Source organism: Choloepus didactylus, chromosome 6 (genome assembly GCF_015220235.1).
Source record: "Choloepus didactylus isolate mChoDid1 chromosome 6, mChoDid1.pri, whole genome shotgun sequence".
Taxonomy (NCBI): Eukaryota; Metazoa; Chordata; class Mammalia; order Pilosa; family Megalonychidae; genus Choloepus; species Choloepus didactylus.
The window spans coordinates 1,002,581-1,025,679 of record NC_051312.1 but is presented as its reverse complement, the minus strand read 5'-3'; the positions used below and the strand labels follow the sequence as shown (position 1 = coordinate 1,025,679).

Sequence of the window (23,099 nt, the reverse complement as noted above, 5' to 3'; positions counted from 1 at the left end):
AGATACAATAAGGCTAGAGAATAGGGAGTGGTTACCTAACATGTGTAGAATTTTTAACCAGGTTAAGTCCAAATGTCTGGAAATGGATAGAGGTAACAGGAGCACGTTATTAAGAATAATCAACAGTGCTGAAGAGTGTGTGAGTGTGATAGAGGGGTACATGGGGAAAAATGTACCTACTGCAAAACCATGGACTAGAGTTAACAATAATATTTTAATACTCTTGCATCAACAGTAACAAATGTACCACACCAATACTAGGGGTCAATAATACGGGGTATAAGGGATATGGGATGTTTTGGGTTTTCTTTTTGCTTTTTTTTTGGGGGGGGGGGCAATGAAAATGTCCTAAAATTGATTGTGGTGATGAATGCATAACTACGTAATGACACTATGAGCCAGTGACCGTACATTTCCTAAGCATAGAATGGTGTGCAAAGATATCTCAATAATACTGCATTTAAAAAAATTAAAAAAAAAGAAATCAGGAAGGAAGAAAAGAGAAGTAAAAGTAATGGGATAATCGATATGAAATATGAGAAAAGAGACGCCCCAGCTGCAGTGCGGGAAGCAGACCAGCAGTCACATGGGCACAGGACTGGGGGAAGGGGCGGAGTACAAAGGGGCCCGAGATAATTTTGTAGGTGTTGGAAGCCTTCTGTATTGTGGCTGTGGTGGTGGTTACATGACTGTACACCCTTGTCAAATTGAACTGTGTGCTTAAAAGTGGTGAATTTTACTGAATGTAAATTACACCTCAATAAAGGTGATTTTGTAAATGGGAAGGAAAAAAACAGGGATGGGATATAGGAAAACCAACAGCAAAACTGTAAGCTTGAAGCAGGCAGGTGGAGCAGAACACTGGAAATGGACCACGCCCCCCCTCACCTGGATGCTCCTGGCCGACGCCCAGGTCCCCTCACCTGGATGCTCCTGGCCCACGGCCACGCCCCCCTCACCTGGATGCTCCTGGCCAACAGCCACACCTCCCTCACCTGGATGCTCCTGGCCGATGCCCACATTTCCCTGGCCAGGACACTGGGGCACCCTGGAACTCCCCCACCCAGCTCTCCTCCCTTGCTCTCTGGAGAGCTGGTATAACATCGTGGGCACAGAGGAGACTAGAGCTGGCCAGCCCAAGTGTGGATCCTGGGTCCACCATGATGCGGGCGAGTGGCCTTGGGCTCCCCGTCCATAAAACAGGGAGGGCGAGGGCACCTACTATAGGCCTGACTGTGGAGAGGGGACGAGCACAAGCAGGGGTGCACCTGACAGGCCCGGCACCGGCCTGCTGACTCGGCCCCATTCGCTCCCTCGTGACTCTGAGCCGTCCAGGGGCACACGCTGCCACGTCCATGCTGCCACGTTTGCCCCTGGCTAGACCTCCCCTCTGAACATCCTCGTGTTTGTAGCTGCACACTCCACACAGACCAGCTTTACCCTCCCACCCAGAACAACGAGAAACCCGGACCCAGAGGCTGGACTACAGCCGGAGGACAGCGAGCACTGAGAGACGGGAACAAACGCCATGCTCACTCCTGGAGGCGGCACACGGAGCCGGGGGCCTCCCTGCTGGGGACAGAGTCCCTGCGATCGGCACTGGGGCCCTCCAGGACTTGGCCGACTGCAGGGCAGGAAACCACCTGAGGCCAGGGAAGAACCAGCAGCAGGCATGGGGGCAGGGGGCAAAGCCAGCACAGGCCCACTAAGCCAGGATGGACACCCTCAGGGCGCACAGCCTGGGGAGAACCGCCCCCGGACTGACGGCCGCGCTGTGCCCTTCATGGAAAGAGCAAATGGTTTCCACGAACCCCAGGAGGAGGCAAGTCTTTCCAAGCAGCTTAGATATATTCCAGAACAGAGCTCAAGCATACTGAAAAAAAAAAAAAAATACTCAGCACCCAATAAGGTAAAATTCACAATGTCTGGCATCCAACAAAAAATAGCAGGCATTCAAAACAACAGGAAACTACGAGATCACAGCCCACAGCAAGGAGACAACACCAGCCAACAGAGACACCCCGAATCGGCACCGGTGACACCAGGCAGACCGAGTCCCTCTGCACATGTCCACACGCCCAGGAAGGCAGAGGGCCCATGGGCAAGTTAAGAGACTGAGACAACACAAGAAGTACCCAGATTGGACATGGAGCGATGAGAATCACAACATCCGAGACGATGCATATCCAACACTTCAGAAGAAAAGACTAACAAAGTTCAAAATGAAACACACACCGAGGGGAAAAAAGGCTGAGAAGAATGAGCAGAGCGGCCATGGGTGCAGACACCCTGGAGGCCTCACAAACACGGAACTAGCGTCCCCAGGAGGGGAGAGGGATGGGAGAGAGTTGAAGAAACGATGGCCAAAACCCTTCAAATTTGATAAAAACTATAAACCCACTGATCTTAGAAGCTCAAATTCCAAACATAAAAAACATGAAGAAAATCACAAGTCATGTCATAATCAAATTGCCTAAAAGCAGCCAGAGAAAAAAGACGTGCCCTTCAGACACACAATGGTAAAGATGGAGGTGGACAGAAACAAAGCCAGCCCCAGGCTGGGAAGCAGCATCTGTAAAGTACTGAAATAGAGTGTAGCAAGAGTGGGGGCCTGGTCGGCAACCCCAAGTCCAGTCCAAGCCTGGGGCCCTTGGTCAGTGTCCCCCGTGTCTGGTCCAAGCCTGGGGCCCCTGGTCAGTGTCCCCCATGTCTGGTCCAAGCCTGGGGCCCTTGGTCAGTGTCCCCCACATCTGGTCCAAGCCTGGGGCCCCTGGTCAGTGTCCCCCATGTCTGGTCCAAGCCAGCATCACCTCAGCCACATCCTCCCAGGCTGTCTCCCTGGGCAGCCCTTGCCCCTAGTGTTTATTCTCAACACAGCACACAGAATGAGCTTATTAAAAAGCAAATATGATTTGACTCCGATCACTGCTGTGCCCAGTCCCTCCAAGGGATTCCTATAGGCCCCCATGACCTGCCTCCAGGTCCCTCCCCACAGCCGCATGCTGCCCCTGCACCCCACCTAGAGACTGCTCTCTCTGGGTGTCCCCGTGGCTTAATTCCACGTCTCCTTCACAGCATCCTGAGAATCAATCTTCTCCCGGCCACCTACCCTGACCACCCCTCCACGCGGTTCCTTCTTCCCTTCCCCACGACGGAAGGACAGTGGTGGGTGGGCAGCGATGCCCAGGCAGAAAAGCCGTTCACTTCACTGGTCTGTCTACTCCCAGGGGAATGTAAGGCTGAGCGGGTGGGGGGGGGGGTGCCCATTTTGTGACCCACTGAGTCCCCAGGGCCTAGAAAAATCCACAGCACACAGCAGGCAAAACAAATAGATTCTGAAATATATACTTCAAAACACTCTTCACCTTTGGGGTTGTAGCAAAATTAGAGCAAAACAACAAGACAGTAATGTGAGGAACTGTTTTTCTTGCTATTTGTTTCAAAGCCGATTTAAATGACATCTACGGCAAACACTGCCTCACGGAAGGCGTGGCAAACAGACACAAGCGCCCGGCAGGACAGAGCCTCCCGCGACCCTCTGGCACCAGCTCTGCCCACAGGGAACCCCCCTTCAGTGGCGGGGGACCCCCACTCAGCGGGAGCAAGCCCCCCGCCAGCCTGACCTCGGGGACGAGCAGCTGGGCCCCGCGCTCGGGAAGGCTGAGTGTGCTGCGCTGAGCAGGAACAGCTCGAATTGTGACCAAATACTAAGGCAAAGAAGTTAGAAAAGGAGAAGTAACTCAACAGAAGGCACAAGAGGATCACAAGAACAGCTGGGTCGTCGTGAGCCCTCCATTCAGGGAAGGAGGACACCTGAGGGTTCCCAGGAGGGACTCACCAGGTGAAACCAGCACACACCCAACCACTGAAGGCCCGTGGGTTCCTCGGGACTCAAACGGGGTTCAAAGTAAGGTCCTGATCTGGTTGTACCATATGTGACAAAAAATACACTAAAGGACTATATTTTTTAAGGGAAATAAAAGTAATCCAAATGCATTCTGAAACGGTCATTTTCCTGCTATATTTTTTTCTATGCCCTGTGTTAAAAGAATCCACTCAACATCTACTTAGAGCTGTTTCCATTCTTTTGAAACTGTAACAGAAAAGCACAGCTCTGTGTCAACCCTTCCCGGGAAGCGGGAAGCGAGGCTGCCCCCAGGAAATGCAAGGCCAAAGCCTGGCCCACATTCGTGTTGGAGAGGGGTCAAAGGATGTGCACAAAACCAGGAAACCCAGTGCAGACGCTGGCCTCTGCACTTTTAAGCACTCTGTGGACAGGACAGTGGATCTTGGGGCAGGTGGAAAGAAAGGTCAATGGGAAATGTCTGGAGAACCAGGGAAAGGGATGGATCCAAACCCAGCGCAACTCCTCACTGGGACGGAATCTGGGGTGACAATGAAGGCCCCAGGCTGTCAACAGGGCAGCATCCATGGGGGCAGAAGGGGACAGCCTCAGGGGCCGGCCCAAACCCCCGGGCAGCCCAGGTTTCCCTACAGGACATGACCTGCAGAAGTCAGCCACTCAAGGCTCCGGGAGCGGGACAGGGCAGAACTCGGTGAGGGACAAGACGCCCCCTCCCCGCCCCGCAGTGCCCGCTGGCCAGGGCCCCTTGCAGCCGCGCTAAAGGAGGAGCCTGGGAGGCCCGGCCTCTCCCCACAGTGGCAGCTGCCCCCATGGCCGCCCCCCCGGGGCTCTGCCAACCCTGGCCTCCAGGGCACTGTCTCAAAGCAAGCCTGCTCCCGAACTGCTTCCTATTTGTTCTGGACAGCTGCAGCGCCTGCTCCACCTGGGACACCCCCTGGAACCCCCCAACCTGAAACTCTTCTCATCCTAACACTGCACATTTTAGCCACGCCACTCAGGGAGGTGGTAAAGACGGCAAATGGCGCCAGAATCCGGAGACAGATTCCTATCGTCTACATCTCAGGCACTGCATGACCTGGTGAAAACTGTCCCCACTCTTGTTTCCCCATGTCAGTGTTGTGCAGTTCATTTCTAAACTCTCCTCAGCACAGTGGAGAGGCCGACAGGAGCGCACCACCCTCCGACTCCCCGGAGGCAGGCCAGTCAGGGCAGCCGGGTGCCGATCCAAGGGGAGTGGGGGTGGGGGGCATGCACACCGGGGTGGGGGGGTGGGGGCAGGTTGGGCAGCGACGCCTGAGCAGTCCACACGCGGGAAGGGAGTGCTCCATGTCCCAGGGGCCCAAAGCACAGGCCACAAGAGGCCTGCATGCTCCTTGGGGACGGCAGGGGCCACACTGTCACCTCTCGACCCACCTAACGGGTCCAGGCCTCCAGCCCCTGAGCCAGCACCGGGGACCAAGCCTGTTTCAGAATTCCGAGCTGCTCAGGCTTTACAAGGAAGCAGGTACCGCCTGTCACCGCACCCAGGGGTGGGGCAGCGTCCTGCACGCACACAAGCAAGTCTGCAGTGAGACACATGGACGTCCACGCGGGAGACCCCAGGGAGCCTCAGGCCAGCTCCAGCCCAGTGTTTCTGCCAAACGAGTTTACAAAAAGACTTTTGATTCCCAGTCATTTATGAGTTTTAAAACTTGCAGTCCACAGAGGGTGGCTCCAAGCTCAAGAACCTGCTAAACCAATGGGGTGTGTTCTGAGGAGCCGCATGCAGTAATTCACCCTCCAGGAGCACAAGCATTTATTTCAACTTCTCTATTTCTGTTAGTGCAAAATCTTCCTCCCAAATTTCACTAGTCTGCCCCTCTGCTTCGACTCTGGTTTTTAGACAGCCAAGGGAATGCCACTTAGCCCAAACCTCTTATTCTAAAGAACTCAGCAACTACAAAACCTTTCACACAACAGAACAGAATAAAAATCATGTCGAGAAGAGAAAGCAGCAGCGCTCCGTGCGTGCCTGGGAGCACGTGGTCCCGGGCGGCGCACTCCTCTTTAAGAAACAGGAGCCAGAGGAAACCCAGGCAGACGTGCCCGGGTCCCGCAGCGGCACCACCAGCCCGGCAGGAACTCCGCTCCTCCAGCGTGGTGGCCTGCTCCTCTCCTGGCCCCTCCACTGCACACTTCCCAAATCGGTTTCTAAGGAATATAAATTATGCATAGGAGTGCAAAAGAGAATGTGCAACAAGGGCATTCTTTCATTAGAAGTCAGCATTTTAAAAATGTACAGTCATTGATTGCAGAAAAACCAATATGAACTTTTTTTTTAAGAGCCTTATACTTAAAAAGTAGACAAACTCTGATTCTGGTCTTTACCAGAATCTTTACCAGAATCTGATTCTTTACTGCTCATCAGGGAAATTACCAATTTTATATTTAACTTTCACAATGAAGTTTAAGTAGAATTTAAATTTTTACATTTGTAGTTTCTTCATTTCTGTGTTCATTTCATGTTCATTTATGAACAAATAAAATTTTTTAAACTATAGTCATGCTAAAGTATAATTCAAAGGGGTACTCAACTTCAACAGGGAACAGAAATGGAAGGGACCAAGTTTTGTTACAACCACAATGATTAAAGAGTATTGATCATCCTACTGGTTTATCACCGCACCTGCAGCAAAACTGATTTGCTTTCTTCAAGAATATGGGAAATGAGTTTCTGCCAACGTGCTTATTACTCTCTCCACTTGCCTTCCATCACATGAGCACCTGGAGGGATTATGGGAGACGCCTTCCGGCGCGATGGAAGTCCTTACGGTGCATGCAGCCCCAGCCCCCCACACCACGCACACTGAACGATGACTGCCAGGAGGATGGACGGTCATTTGCCACCCACTGGTAACCTAATGGTCTCACAATAAGCCCTGACCATTCTGCTGTCAATTTCCAGAGTCGAAGAACATTTTCAGCGGTATCTTATACTTTCAAAAATATTCTGGTGTTGAAGTCCCAGCCAATCAAGACCGTGGAGGGAGACGCTTCAGGGCTCTGTCCCCCCACTGAAACTTTGATCAACTAGCAAAAACTGGCAGAAATACCTTTCTCAAAGCTCCAGAAAGCAGTTAAAGACTGCATAACAGGCCACTTAAAAGTGGGATGACTGTTGGGCCCAATCTGTCCGGTGGTGCCCCAAGGACTCACCACCCAGAACCTGTCCTGCGCCTCCAGGATGGGGTGGGAGAGCGGCGAGTGGCTGCCTGGGGCAGGGGGCTGCTGGCTGTCGGACACGCAGCGCAGGGCCTGGGACTGTGAGGACACCGCTTCCTAGAGAAGAGAAGACATTCGTACCCGTGTAAATGGGGAAATTCCCAGGGCACCCACACACGCCGGAGACCAGACATATGTGCAGAGAGGACGGGGCGGCTCCTGCGCTTCGGCCTGGAGCTGTTCTCTAAGCTCACTGTGTGGAAGAGCCCCGAAGGAGAGCACACGCTTACAGAACAGACGCCTCAGAGTCTAAATTCCAGTGGTAACACTTCACAACATCAAATTGTCCAGGCTGAGCAAAAGAAGACAAAACATACAAAGAAACAAAAAGCGATAGCCCAGGCAAAGGAGAAGATTAAAGCATCAGAAACCATCACTGAGGAGGTCCAGACCTGGGACACTCTAGCTAAAAACTTTAATAAATGATCTTAAATATTCTCAAAGAACTAAAGGAAAACATGGGAAAAGAACAAAAGGAAATCAGGAAAACAACAGGTGAACACAAAGAGAGCAACAGGGAGATGGAAATTATGAAAAGGAACCAGACAGAGCTGAAGACGCCAGTAACAGATATCTAAAATTCCCTAGTGGGGTTCCACAGCAGATTGGAGCTGGCAGAAGAAAGAATCAGTGAACCTGAAGATAAGACAACCAAAATCATCCAGTCTGAGGAGCAGAAGGAAGAAAGAATGACGAAAAGTGAGCAGAGCCTGAAGAGCCTGTGGGCCACCAAATGTTCCAATGTAGGCACTGAGGGAGTCCCAGCAGGAGAAAGAGAGAAGGGAGAAGAGAGAATAGTCAAAGAAATAATGGCTAGAAACCACCCAAATTTAACAAAAGACATGAACATTCATTTCCAAGATGCTCAACAAACTCCAAACAGGATAAACCCAAAAAGACCCACATCATGCCAAGATACAATCAAACTGTCGAATGCCAAAGACAGAGAATTCTGAAAGCCACAGGAGAGAAGCACCATGTCACGTACAAGGAGCCTCAATAAGATGAAGTGCCAATTTCTCCTCGGAAACCATGGAGGCAAGAAGGCAGTGGGGAGACATATTTAAAGTACCAACCAAAAATTCTGTATCAAGCAAAATGTCTTTCTAAAATGAGGGAGGACGGGGATGAATCTGGACCCAGCATCGTGGGACTGAGAGTATCTTCTTGACCAAAAGGGGGATGCAAAATGAAAAGAAATAGTTTCAGTGGCTGAGAGATTCCAAATGGAGTCGAGAGGTCACTGTGGTGGACATTCTTATGCACTATATAGATAACACCTCTTAGAGTTTTAATGTATTGGAATAGCTAGAAGTAAATACCTGAAACTACCAAACTCCAACCCAGCAGTCTGGACTCCTGAAGACGATTATATAATAATGTAGATTACAAGGGGTGACAGTGTGATTGTGAAAACCTTGTGGATCACACCCCCTTTATCTAGTATATGGATGGATGAGCAGAAAAATGGGGATAAAAACTAAATGACATATATGGTGGGATGGGGGGATGATTTGGGTGTTCTTTTTTCACTTTTATTTTTTATTCTTGTTCTGATTCTTTCTGATGTAAGGAAAATGTTCAGAAATAGACTGTGGTGATGAACGCATAACTATATAATCATACTGTGAACAGTTGATTGTAGACCATGGATGATTGTATGGTATGTGAATATATTTCAATAAAACTGAACTTAAAAAAAAAAAAAAAAAAAGAGGGAGAGATTGAGATATCCCCAGATAAGCAAAAGCAGAGGGAGTTCATCACCACTAGACGGGCCTGATAAGAATTGCTCAAGTTAGCTCTGCAGGTAAAGGAAAGGACACTAGACAATCAACTGGAGCCACATGAAGAAATAAAGATCTCCGATAAAGATAACAACATGGGTAAACAGAAGTATTCATGCCATTGTATTTTTGATTTGTGACTCTACTTTTCACTTCTTACAGGATCTAAAAGGCAAATGCATAAAATGTAATGATAATACAACAGTTTTAGATGCCTGAAGTATAAATATGTAATTTGTGACAAAACTACATAAAGATATAGGTGGAGGAGTATAGAAGCTAGTTTGGGTAAGCTACTGAAGTTAAACTCCTATCTAAGCAAACATGAGTAGTACAGATTTAGGTTGTCAAATTTAAGCCCATGGTAACCAGAAAGAAATATCAGAGAATACACAATTCATAGAGACAGAAAACACAGCATAGGTTACCAGGAGTGGGGGCAGGGGCAATGGGAAGTTTAAGCAAAATGAGTATAGGATTTCTGTTTGTGGTGAAGGGCAAGTTCTAGAAATGGAAGGTGGTGAGGGCACTGCATTGTGAATGTGATTAATCCCACTGAATGGTGTGCTTGGGGGGGGATTTACGTTGTATATATTTCCAAAATTTTAAAAAAGGATTAAAAAAAGAGAGATAACGACAATTAAATGCAATACATGATCCTGCAAGGGATCTAAGAATGGAGAAGAAAAGGCTCAAAAGGACAATACTGGAACATAAAAATCAGAATATAGAATGCATGCTTTACATCAATTTTAAGTTTCCTGAACTTGATAACTACACTTAAGGTGATTACATAAATGAATATCCTTGATTGTAAGAAACGTTTCTGGAAGTATTAAGCGTTCAAGGAGTACAATGTATGCAGCTTGCTCTGAATGCTCAGAAGATAGGTAGATAGACAGATGAGAGGATAGACACATGATAGATGATGGCTCCGTAATAAACACATGATAGACTGACAGGTAGGTAGGTAAATACAAAGAATGATACGGCAAAGGTGGCAAAATGCTAAACTTGGTAGATCTGGGTATCTGGGTAGGTGGGGGTATGTTGGAGTTCTCTATAGGGGGTTTGCATTATTTTTGTAACTGTCCTGTAAGTTTGAAATTTCTTCAAAATAAATAAACAGTTTTTTAAAAACTCTAGTGTTGATACAGCAGTAGCAATGCATAAAGACGTGTTAACTGGGGCTTATATGACTTTCCCTGGCTGACAGATCACATGTGTAAAAACAAACAAAAGTTAAAAATACTTGAATAACTAGCAAATAATACAGCGGTTCTTTGTTTTTCTTGAAATTTGATGCTTGAATATAAGGTGATTAATGCAGAACTTGGATGGACCTTGAGGAAATGGTGCTGTGTGAAAAAACCAACTGCAAAAGGTTACACACTGAGGGGTTCCACTGACATGACTTCCTTGAAATCACAAAATGAGGAGACGGAGCACAGAAGAGTGGGCGCCAAGCGGGGGGGCTGGGGCAGGGGTGGCCACGAGGGGGTGGCGATGGGACAGTTCGGTGTCTTGACTGTCATGGGGCTGCACCAACCTATGTGTGCACAAACCGTGCAGAAAAATGCGCACACACTCACAGACGAGTGTGCATAGAACTGGTGACACCAACTAAGCTCCAGGCACCCTTCTTGCTGTCGAAGCTGCCCTGCGGTCCCGGAGGATGTCCCATCCAAGGAGGCGGGCTCAGGGGCCTAGGCGCCAGCTTCCTGTGGATCTACAATCATTTTAAAATAAAGAGTTTTGTTTTTTAAAAAAAAACACTGGGACTAAATAAAAGGACTAAAAAATTGCAACACCAATGAAAGAAAGAGGTGCTTCAGTAACTCCTACCCACTGAACTGGCACTAGCAGAAGTTGATGAGAAAGGATCGAGTTCATTTCCCGTGGTACTGAGTCAGCTACCGGCTCGAGGCAGGCCCAGCCAGTCTGCTGGGGTGGACACCAGCGTACAGCACTACTAGAGGCAAAGCGCGCCGTCCCCTTGCCCGCTGCCCTCCCAACCTCAGCTCAGGGAGGGCTATTTAAGAAACCAGCCCTAAACGGTAAAAGGGAACCACTTCAATACTTCAGCACAAACCCTAGGACCCCACCTGTCAGGTGCGGAAACTGAGGCTGGGTGGCTGGGGCTGCGGGACACCTGGCTGTCCTCTCAGAGGGGGCAGGGGGAAGGGAAGCCCTGACCCCTCTCTCCAGAACACAGGAATTGCGTCCAGACCAGCTCCGTCCCAACCTCACACACTGTCAAGAACATTTGCTCTGGGCTCTTCCAGGCTCACCCGGCCGTGACCCAGCTACCCCTCCTGGCTGACGGCCCTTTCAACATCTTGCGAAATCAGCTCAAGAATCTCCTCCCGGGGAAGCCTTCTCTGGCTCATCTCTTCACTTATCCGTCAAGTACAATGTGCCAGCCCAGCACTGGGCAACACGGAAGGAATGACACGGAGAGCAAGGCAGACACAGTCCCTGCCCTCGAGGAGCGCAGAGCCTGGTGGGGGACAGAGTGACACGTGTGACGGCCGCTGCTCAGGGGACACACAGCCCCAGGACTGATGGGGGCTGTCGTAGGAGGCCGGGAAGGTGCCTCCTGCAGAAGGGGCCATTTCCACCTGGCTCTCTCTTAGGGTAGGGACTGTCTTATTCAGAAGTGGTTCTCCATTGAGGGCATTTGTGCCCTGCACGGGACACCAGCCGGTCTGCAGACAGTTTTGCTGTCTCACCTGGGGGGGTGCTACTGACACGGAGTGGGGGAAGGCCAGGGAAGCTGGTGCACGTCCCATAAGGCACAGGATGCCCCCACCACAAAGAATTTCCCACCGATAGTGCAGATGTGGAGGAAGTCTGGTCCACAACTGTGAGTCAACAAATATTTACCATCACCGACTTCTTAACACCCAGCATGGCCACACGCAGGACTGACACGGGCAGCTCCCGGGAGAGTGTGTGCCTGTCCTCCATCCACGCAGTCTCCTGGCCCGAAGCAGCCCCTGATGCTCTCCCGTACAAGGCAACTTTCTTCAAAATTGGGAGGACAAATGTCATAGCTCATTTAAGGCTGTGGAGCCTCTGCCCAAGGGTCCCCCCTGAACTAGAAACACACATGTAGCCCACAGAATGACCATGGTCGTGACCACACTGTCTTAGAAATTACACAGGTCAGCAGAGGAAGAGAAGGCACGCCTGCCGCCCTCTTGGACCAGCACCCATCTGAGGGTGTTTCTACGCCCCTCCGCGGGGTGGGGAAGGACAGACCGACGGTGACAGAACCCCGACTGGAATCCCGGGCCTCGACTCCATCTAAGGAAGCGAGAACGCAGGGAAGCTTCGTGAGCTCACCAGCATTTACCAGCAGAGGAAGCTACAGCGATTCCTCACGACACCCATCAGATCTCAGGCAATGAAATCAGAAAGCCACAATCTGGTGAGGAGCAAAGCAAAAATAAAACACAGCAGGCAAGACACTGGCTTTTTAAAAAAATTAGCGAAAGGGGCCGCTCTGACGGACAGGAGTCCCCGCTCCAGAGCGCCGTCCTCCGGGCTTCGGGCGGGGGCTTTTCCGCCCCGGGGACACCTCCGTCCCGGGAGCGCCGCGCCTGGCCGGCAGGCAGGGCGGGTCCCGGAGCCACCCCACGCCGGGCCGCGGGGCGCGCGACGCCCTCGGGCACGGGAGCCCGGCTTCCCTCCCGCAGCGCAGGCCGGGGTACGCGGGGGAGCCGGGCTCCGCGCCCCGTTCCCAGAGAGGCCGCGCCGAGCGCTCCAGGCGACATCACGCCGCGGCCCGGCCCCGCCACCTGCCCGCCCCGGCCGCCGGGCCCCGCCGCGGCGCTCACAGTTGCGGATGTCCGAGATGAACACGGCCAGGCCCCGCATCCCGTCCCCCTTCGACACGGCCGGCATCTTCGGGCCCGGGAGGAGGAGCGCGGGTCCGTCACGGCCGCCCCCACGGCGCCGCCTCAGCAGGAGCCGCCTCAGCAGGAGCCGCCGCCGCCCCCGAGCGCCGCTTTCTGGGCCGCCGCCGCCGCGCGCGCGCACGCACGCTCGCACCGGCACGCACGCGCACGCAAGGACGGCGGCCGGGGAGGGCGCCACGGGAGCGAGCACGCCGAGGCCGGCGCGCGCCGGGAGAGGAGGGCGGAACCAGGCCGGGTCCCGCGGGGGCGCGCCCCGGCCGGGGGCGCGTGGTCGGGTCTTGGGTCCGCGGCGCGGGGGCGCGGGCGGAGCTCCCGTTGGAGCGGCGGGGTCTTTGCCGCTGCTGCTGCTGTTGTGGGGGCCCCGGCGCGCCGACCAGCGGGCGGTGAAGCAGCGGTTTTCGGGGCCGCGGCAGGGAGGACGCCAAGGACGTTTCCTCGGCGCTCGCTGGCGTCCCCCAGGCCCCCGCCTTTCCGGGTGGATGCAGCAAGTGACCCGAGCGCGGCGGGGGTCCCGCCGGCCTCCCAGGATCCGAGGGGTCTGGGAGAGTCGGCTCGGGAGGCGGCCTTTGGCGCTCCCCGGCTCCCATGAGCAACCCCCCCCACCCCAGGGCCCTGAGATTGTAGGACCCCCCCCATCCTCTGCTGGGGGAGGGCCGTGGGGGGCGGCAGGGGTCAAGGCGCTGCCCACCCAGGTGAGCAGGTCTGCGGGGACCTGAGGCCTGAAGAGAAGAGACACCCCCACCCCCACCCTCACCACCCACAGCACCAGGGGCCCAAGAGCCCAGTGCGGGTCCCATCCCCCTACCCCTACCCAAGGCCCTTTGCCACGTCGCCGCCACCTGCCTCAGCTGGCCCCCTGGGCATGCCCGGGAGGGAGCTGACCAGCCCCTGCCCCTGTCCTGGACAGCTGGGGACTCTCCTTTATGAGGCAGCAGCTCCCTCCTCACCCCGACCCAGACCCAGACCCACCAGTAAGACTTGGCCCCCACCTGGGCCCCCTCCACCATCCCTGGTGAACGCTCAGGCCAGCGAGCGGAAGGGGCCAGCCACACACCCTGCGCTCCTCGGACCAGCACCCCACTGAGGCTCTGCCCGGGGCCCCCAGGGGAATCCCAGCCCTGGAGCTCCCAAGGGGATGACTGTCCTGGCCGCTGCAGTGGCCACCCAGGGACCTGCACCAGGACCCGATGCCTCCAAAAGAGAGGGACGAGAGTCAGACCAGCTGAGGGCTTCCTGGGGAAGGGGAGATTCCCCAGGGCCCCACAACCCCCAGCCACCACCTGGGCAGAGGACGTGGACGAGGGGCTGCTTCTCCTCAGCCTCTCGATCTGCAGGCTTCTCTGGGGCTCCCACCCCCACCCCCAAAGACCAAAGGCAAGCAGAGTCAATTCCGACTCAAGGAGATCTGGGGGCCTGGGCAGCACTCTTTGGCACAGCATGTGCTCTGGGACCAACAGCCCAGCAGGCCCCAGGAAGGGCAGCGAGACCCACAGACCCAACCTGTCCTCCGTGGGCACCCAGCATGGCGTGGCGGTGTGGCTGGAGGGAGCTGGTGGGCACAGCAGCTTCCCCGAGGAGGGGCCTGGAGGGGGCCTCGCGCATGGGCAGGCACCCCACTCTCCTCCAGGTCTGAAGACCCCTCCCCTCGTGCCAACTGGGGTACCCAACCTTCCAGGGAGGGGTCATACACAGCCGAGAGAAAAGCAGCCAGCGCCAGCCTCCTCTCGGCGCCTGTACCTTCCCATCTGACGGCTTATGACATCCAGGCTTCTGGGCTGAGTCCAGGCGGTGCACCCTGACCATGGCCCCCTCAGCGTGGGAGATGCCGCCTGTCAGGGGCGGGCAGTGCTGGGCAGCCCTTTCATTTCTTAACTTGTCTGAGCTGGACACTTGTCCTGTTTTTAGCCCCTTGTGGTCACAGCACTGCTCCCAAGGATGGTGGTGGGGCCGAGAGAACTTGCCCTCCATCTGTGGCCATTGGGGTATGAGGGCACGTGAGCCCCCTGACCGCACAGATGGTCTCCCCAGACTTGCATCATGCAGGAGGAAACTGAGGCCCGGAGAGCCACGAGCTGTGGCGTGGCCGTGGGTGTCTGGGGTGGTGGCAGAGCCCCCGTGGAGTGAGCTGGCAGTCTCGGCTCCCACCCATACCTGAAACCACTCGGGCCTCCCGCTAGTGTGGGTGCCCCCGTTTCCTTCCCGTAATCTCTCCTGCTTAAATTAGCAGAGTTGGTTTCCATCGTGGTCAGAGTGATGATGATAGAGGATTATTCCTGGAGTGGACTGAACTTCCAGAAAATGGGGACCTGGAGTGCGGCTAGAAGCTGCATGTTCAGGGACAGGTGTGGCAGCCCCTGGTGCCCTGTGGCCACCCTTGTGGTCACCAGGAACAGCCTGCTTGGGGACAGCAATACTGAGGACTTTCCCCTGCCCTGGATGCCCTGGATGGCGGGCTGGGGGCGTGAGGGGTCCAGGAACGCTGCGCAGGCAGCTGCTTCAAACGTAAGGAAAAATGATGAGCTCAGAATCCCACCTCCCTTCCCGTGTGGGGGAGAAGCCAACTGCGGCCGCGCAGCCCCATCTCTTACAGCCACAAAACGAAGGAGCCCAAAGCCACACATGCGGCCAAAAGCCGGCCATCGCAACAGAGCCGCCGAAGCTGAGCGTCCAGCCTCTCCAGACGTCTCGTGGTGAAGGTGCACCCGAGAATTGGAATGTGGTAAATGGGACACTCTGGGGGACCCCCATCGGCTCAACCCCCACTTCCCAGTGAGCCCCTACCAGCCTCCACAGAGCTGTTCCCCTCGCTTTAAGAAGTCCCCGTGCTTGAGACCCTGGAATGGCAGCGCTTGGAGGGGTTACTTGGCAAGAGAGCTGGGAGCAGGGTCAGGTCCCCAAAACACCCAGTGTGGGACACTGATTACGTGCTTTAACTTGGCGGGCCTGGGTTGGGGGACCTGATCAGCCCCTGGGGAGGGTGGTGGGCACGGGCGACAGCGCCCTCCGCAGCCCCCGGGCCTGGGAAAGTGAGGCCAGAGGCAGGCCCCATTTCCTTACCTAAAATACTACTGTTAGGGGAGGCTTGCCGGAGGGAACTCTCTTTTCCCCACCCCCTTATCTTGCCCGGACACTCCCCGTTGCCAGTGTAACTCCCATTACCACCAGTGCGCATACATTGTTGCCAGACACCGTTACCGGAGCAACTCTCGCCCCTTTTCAATCAACCTCCGCACCCTCTCAAAACCAATCCAAGCCTTTAACCTCTACAGCTACCCCGCCCTCTAAACGCCCGATATAAGCTTGTACTCTCCCCTAATAAACTCTCTTGGCTTCTTCACCCTAAAAGAACCGTGTCCCGCCTGTTCCTTTCTCGCCGCCCTCCATACTTTGCACGCCTACGCCGGGGACCGGGCCCAGTCCCCCGCCTCGCCCTCGCCTCCGGGAAAGAGCCCCCGCCACCGGTACCCTCCAAGCAATCCTGAGAGCCTAGGATTTGGCAACCGGCCGCCACCTCCCCCCCCCCCAGACGAGTCAACTGCGACCGCAACTGGCGCCCAACGTGGGGCCCCTGGAATTAAAAGTCCTCTCCACGCAGCGGTCCAGTAAAACCACCCGCTCGCCCGGACGCCTCTCCAGCTCCCCTTCTCCTTGCCTACAAAGTAAGGGCCGCCTCTCCCTTGCCGCCCCGTGGAGCCGCCTCTCCCTCACTGCTCCACGTCCGGAGCCGCCTCTCCCACGCCGCTCCGCGCCCGGGCCGCTCTTCCTTTCCCGCGTTAACCTAACTCTTACCCCCGACTACCTTTCGTCTTCTCTTCCTATGTCCCCCCATTTCTCCTAACACTCTTCCTCCAGTAGCTTTCCCTCTTCCCCTCCATTACTTTGCTGTGGTCCTTTGTGTCTTTGTTTCTTTGTTTCGCGCGGTGTGCCTCTTTGCGACCACCCCCCCAAACTGCTCTCGCTACTAGAGGCTCCTGCCTTCTATTCTCGCCGTCTCCTTCGGCCTCGCGACCACGGTTTACCTCATTTTCTTTACTCAATAATCAACCCCCTTTTTTTTTCTTTTCTTTTCTCACTCCGCTATGAGTAATCGTCTATCTGCACGCCAAGCACCCCAAGTTCGTGCTCTGGCTGATCTCCTAGACACACATCGCTGTAAGGTGTCTGTCCGGCAGCTGCAAGTATACTGGGACCTCCTGCTGCCCTTTAACCCATGGCTCACCACTTGCCATCTTTGGGACCCTGTTACTTATAATCGCCTTATTGATCGGGTCACCAACGCCATGGAACATGAGAGCAAGCGCTTCCCTCCCGGCTTGCTCCCCACCTTAATAACCGTCCGCTCCTGCCTTCAAGGCTCCCTCCCCCCTGATCGAGGCCCCATTAAATCCAAGGAGGCCCTATCAACCCAGTCAACAGATTCAGACAGCGATACTAATGTAGACCACGATTCGGACACAGAGTCCTTAGTCGAGCAGATTAACAACGCGCTCGAAGTGACTCCCAAAAAACAAAATAACACTGAGCCTCGCCAAGATGGCGAACTTCCTCCTCCTCCTTCTTCTTCCATCGAGGGGAGGAAGTGCTCCGGCGATGACGTCAGCCCTAAGCTGGGCCGGAAACCGCATGCGCTTTACCCCGCCCTTTCACAGGGCGGAGCTAGTCCACCATCTTATGCCTTAGCCACGGCCACCGCGCCGCCGTCTTGCGACGCTTGGGGCCTCCCACTTCCGCCTCCCCCTCCGGCGAGCTCCCCCTCGGAGCCGCTACCGGCAGCTGCCGCCGCTCCTCCCACCCTGCCGACTAACAACCCCTGGCTGCCTTCTACACCTCAGGGCAACCCTTGGGGCAACGCTCCCCCTACCCCCACTCCCGCGCCAAGCCCTCTGCAAGCGCGTCCTCCTTTCTCTTGTGCTTTTCGCTACTTTCCTCCTAACCTTACCCCCACACCACAGAAACAGTATGACTGGTATCCCATTGACTCTGATACTATTAAGCAGCTTCGCAGGGCCGTCAAGGAGGACGGGTTAGGTAGCCCATACGCTTCCCAATTACTGCAGGATATCACCATGGACTTTTGCCTCCCCCAAGACTGGGCCTCGCTTGCCCATACCATCCTTAACCCCGGCCAGTTTGTTAATTAATGTGCCCACTTCCAGGCAGAAGCAGCTAGGCAAAGCGAGCAAGACGCAGCCACTAGAGTCTATCATCACCCCGAAGCTTACTTGGGCACGGGAGCGTTTATAAATGCATCTGCCTATATTAATGCACCTGCCACCTTTTGGCCTATCCTTTGGGAAATCGCCTTAGGAGCGTTTGCCAACTGCTCTGCCTGTCGGCCTAATAAATTCACCAAGCTCTTCCAGGGGCCGAGTAAGCCTTTCGCCACCTTTGTCTCCAGAGTCGAAGAAACCTGCGCTCAAAAGAATTGTCCAGCTTGTAAGGAAACAAACGGATGCTATTTTCTCCTCGTTCGTGCAAGTCCAGTACCAGCGACTCGCCACCTCTGACGCTCCCTACTCCGAGATGACAACCAACCCTCAGCAACCTCACCGCCACCGGTCAACCCGCCGACCGCGAGGCCCTTCTCGATCGCCTGAACATCGCACCAACCTCGAGCTCCAGCTTCTCTGAACCTCCAACTTTAAACCCCCCACCCTCGTCCATCCCGCAAGCAGCAAAGCCCCTGTCGAGCGCCCGGGCGCCACACCAACGCCGAGCTCCAGCCTCGCTAAGCTACCGTCAACCCCTTTTTCCCCTCCCCGGCCTCCCCCTTCCCTCATCCCTTAGCGGACCTCTCCGGTAAGCTTCTTCCTTTAATTAGAAAAGAAGGGGGAAATGCGGGACACTGATTACGTGCTTCAACTTGGCGGGCCTGGGCTGGGGGACCTGATCAGCCCCTGGGGAGGGTGGTGGGCACGGGCGACAGCGCCCTCCGCAGCCCCCCGGGCCTGGGAAAGTGAGGCCGGAGGCAGGCCCCATTTCCTCACCCAAAATACACCACTGTTAGGGGAGGCTTGCCGGAGGGAACCGCCTTTTCCCCACCCCCTTATCTTGCCCGGACACTCCCCGTTGCCAGTGCAACTCCCATCACCGCCAGTGCGCATACATTGTTGCCAGACACCGTTACGGGAGCAACTCTCACCCCTTTTCAATCAACCTCCGCGCCCTCTCAGAACCAATCCAAGCCTTTAACCTCTACAGCTACCCCGCCCTCTAAACGCCCGATATAAGCTTGTACTCTCCCCTAATAAACTCTCTTGGCTTCTTCACCCTAAAAGAACCGTGTCCCGCCTGTTCCTTTCTCGCCGCCCTCCATACTTTGCACGCCTACGCCGGGGACCGGGCCCAGTCCCCCGCCTCGCCCTCGCCTCCGGGAAAGAGCCCCCGCCACCGGTACCCTCCAAGCAATCCTGAGAGCCTAGGATTTGTCAACCGGCCGCCACCTCCCCCCCCCAGACGAGTCAACTGCGACCGCAACCCAGACCAAACCCAGAGCCACGTCCTGCTGGGGAAGGCGTGGCTGGCAGCGGTGACAGAGCGGGCAGAACGTGCCCAGGCTGCACTCTGAGGGCGTGGACCCGGGGCGCACTTCTGTCGCCACGGGGCACCCCTGGTGCTGGGCTCAGCCGGGCACGGGCGTCCCTCTCGCTGTGGCCTCGGCTCAGGGCAGCCCGTGTGAAACGTGGCTGAAAGGCCAGGAAGTCCTTGGTATAGTGGAAAGGGGGGGAGTGCAGAGGCCGGAGGTGGATCTAACCACCCAGCCAGCCCGAGGGAGCCTTTCTTCCCCCCTGGCTGGGGAAACGGGTGAGGAGTGGGCACCGGGGGCCGCCATCAGGGGCCACCAGGGGTTCATCAGTCAGAACAGCTCCCTGCTTTCCAAGGAGGCCAGGGGGCAGGACACCTGGCTGCAATGAGGCCCTGGGAGGGGTCTTCACACAGCCTCTGCGGGGACGAGTGGAGGCCTGGCTGCAGCCCCCCCACTCTCACACACCAGGCAGGACGTAGACCCCCCGCAGAAAGCAGCCAGGTGTCCTGGGGGGCACTGAGGAAACACCCTGCTTGATGTCCTGGGGCTGCCAAAACAAAGTGCCACACACCAGGGATCTGAAACCACAGAAACAGATCATCTCCCTGCTCTGGAGTCCGCGAGTCTGAAACGGGTGCAGGCAGGACCAGCGCCTGCTGAGGCCTGTGAGGAGCCCTTCCTGCCTCTGCCAGCAAGGACCCTGGTCACATCGGGGCCTGCTCTGCTCTGGTTTGGCCTCATCTTAATGCATCACAGCCTCAGAGACCCTCTTTCCAAACAAGGTGACCTGCCCAGGCCCGGGGTTAGGACTGGAACTGTCTTCTGGGGGGCCCCGTTCAGCCACAACACCTCACCGCCCACCCTGCACGTTCCCTCTGTCCTCCCCAGAGGCCTTGGTGATCTGCAAGTGCAGCTGGAGAAAGGGACGCCGGCCCTCAGGGGCTGCCTGGACACCAGTTCGAGACCCCTGGCTCCTGCACGAGAAGACCCGGCCCGTCACCACGCTCTCCCGCCCAGGGAGAGGCCTCGGGGGGCAGGCCATGAATGACGTCTGTCCGTCTGGTGGGGGCCTGTTCCGGAAGCACCATGTTGGCTTCCGGTGTGCACGAAGGTCTCCCAGGGTGGGAAGGGCCAAGTGGAACCCCAAGGAGCTTCTGCTCCTGACCTGAAGCGTGGACCCGGGGCTCTCCAGGGAGTTTCTAAAACACTGATGATGGGGCCCACTCCCCCTGAGGCTCCGATGTAATAGGTGTGGGCTGCGGCCTGGGCAGCGGGATTTTTACCAGCGCCCCAGTGCTTCTGACGGCAGCCGGTAGACCGAGGTTGACCTTGCTCTGCCACGGCAGACCCCCAAGGGGCAGGCGTCCAGCACGGTCCACCGAGCCCCCTGCCGGGCTGGTTTGGGAGGGGGTGGGCCTTGGGGAGTGACCGTGGGCCACTTTGGGGACACTGCCAAGTGCTGCTGCTGCGTGGCTGCTCCTCATACCGATCGGGTGGAAGCTCTTCCCTCCTTCTCCCGGCGTGCGGGTATAGCCTCAGCCGCTTAGCAGGGAAACCCCCGGCCATCGTGGCTGGAGTGGCTCCTCTCCCGGGGCACACCCAGAGGCACGCGGGGCCGGGCTGGCAGAGGCTCTGAGCCCTCAGCATGCAGCACCCACCTCTGGGCTCAAGGCCGACACTCACCTGTCCTTATCCCAGCCAGCGGACGGGGAGGAAAGGGGGAAGCAAGCAGTGTCCTTGCACAAAGGCAGTTGTGCGCGATCACTTCCACCACGTCCCGCCAGGCAAAGCGGCCTCAAGGGGACAGGCCTAGCCACTAGCAGGGCTGGGAAATGTCTCTTCCGCCGGGAGCCACGTGCCCCCTAAGACTAAGCGGTACCAAAAGGAAGGACGAAGAATGTGCACGAGGGGACGGTCTGCAGCCCCTGCCACCCAAAGCAGCAGAGAACACCGGCGTCAGGCGATCACCCCGTTTCCCACGGCCGCCGGACTCCCGGAGAGGCCCCAGCTTGAGGACCCGCGGGCAGCCGGCAGCCGGCCGTCCCCCCCTCACCCAGCTGCCTTAGGCCAGCGCCCACCTCCGTGTCCTCCAGCATGAGCTGATGGACTGTAAATCTGCTTGACGGTTGGCCTGGAAAACCATTCGAGGAAAGAAAACAAAACATTCTAACCCCAAAACAATCACTTCAGGCCTTTCAGAACCACGAAGAAACGTGGCCTCTTTGGCCTCCCAACACCACCACGTGCACCCGCCACCCCTGTTGTCCCATATTTTAAGGTTGGTTTGGGGATTTCCAGAAGCTCAAACCGAATGCTGGTGCCACTGAACACACAGAGTCCTCTCCGAGCGCAGACCGTCCCCAAGTGCACCACTCGCAGACCCTCGCCTTGGGGAGAGTAGGGGGCTCAACACCCTCCTCGGGGAGGGGAGGGGACTCAGCACCTGCCTGGGGGAAGGGTGGGGGCTCAGAGCCTGCCAGGGGGACATTGTGGGGCTCGCTGCCCACCAACAGCCGACCAGATAACCTGCTCACGGGAGGGAGTGCGTGGCTTGGCCTAAATCCTGGCTACGACCAGATGGGCTGGCAGTGGCCCACACGTGGTGACGCATGTAATCCCAGACAGAAAATCTGCTGTGCTGGCTCCGCGTCCGGAAGCTTCCGCCGCAGGCACGTGAGCACGCCCACTTCCCCTTGACATCTCCCGCTGGACTTTGCTTATCCCAGCAGCCATGGCGGATGTCTCTGTCCGCAAAGGGTGGGGGTTCAGCAGCAGGAAATCCTGATGTGGGTCCCTCTTCCTGGACCATTCTGAGGCCCAGGACAGAGAGGACTCAGTCTGTGGTGGCGGCCGGGGCTCCATCCTAGGGGTGACGCCAGGCCAAGGCCTCTCCTTTAAGCAGGGTGGAGTCATGGGGTGCCGCTGCCGGGAAGGGCCTTGCCTTGTGCTGACCGGGCAAATGGGGAGAGGCCCAGGGCATCCTCACCAGCCTGCACCCTGCTGGGAGAGGTGTCCTCGAGGCCAGCCTGGAGAGGCAGGTCTCAGGCTGGGGACCCCACGGGCCAAGTGCACCTGGTCGGCCCAGAGTGCAGGGTCGGGGGGCAGGAGGGCTGCCTGCAGGCCCCTCCCCGCACAGTGGCTGCCCCTGCCATGCCTGCTGCAGGCATCTATCTGTAAGGGGCCTCCGCGTAACGCTTCGTCCCACCTACAAACTCTGCTAATTGAGCATCGACAACATTTCCAAATGATGTTAGAAATTAAATATATTTTATTTCCTATTTAAGTACTTTAGCTTGTCTGAATTGACAATAAAATCTTCTCAAGTGCTTCAATAGCTCAAACACTTAATTAAAATTAAAACAGATTAGATAACCTTAAGTTATCTTACATGTTCCAGAACAGTGAAACACCGAACGTGTACAGGCTCAATACAGATACGCTAAGGCTTTGGTTCCGATTCTTTCAATCCTTGAGCACTCTCAGTCTTCCTGCGGACACATACCTGTTGAGGAAGTCCGTTGTCAGTGGCTCACGGCTTCCTGCTGGTTACTTATGGGACCTCCGGAACTTTGTCAGTGGGTGCTCTGCAGAGCGGACTGGTGCTGGGTGCCCCGAGCCGCCCTCTCGGCGACTCGGCATCTGCAGCACCAGCCCAGAGTGAACCCTGAGTGGATCTTGCCACTCTGCGGCCACAAGACTTCGGAACTCAGTGGGATCCTGGGGTGGTGAGCTGCCTT

General features: G+C 56.0%; 1 protein-coding gene across 7 annotated transcripts in view; it reads right to left on the bottom strand.

Moving 5' to 3' along the window:
• Nucleotides 1-12,945, bottom strand: part of AP2A2 (adaptor related protein complex 2 subunit alpha 2) — an 89,754-nt gene extending 76,809 nt beyond the window's left edge. For 5 of the 7 annotated variants that reach the window (XM_037838220.1, XM_037838224.1, XM_037838222.1 and 2 more), the window contains exon 1: nt 12,756-12,945. In XM_037838220.1, the coding sequence (XP_037694148.1) occupies nt 12,756-12,822 (67 nt within the window). In that variant the 5' untranslated portion in view covers nt 12,823-12,945. The remainder of the gene's footprint in view (nt 1-12,755) is intronic. The other 2 variants (XM_037838226.1, XM_037838225.1) reach the window with 1 other exon arrangement.
• Between the last annotated feature and the right edge of the window lie 10,154 nt (nt 12,946-23,099).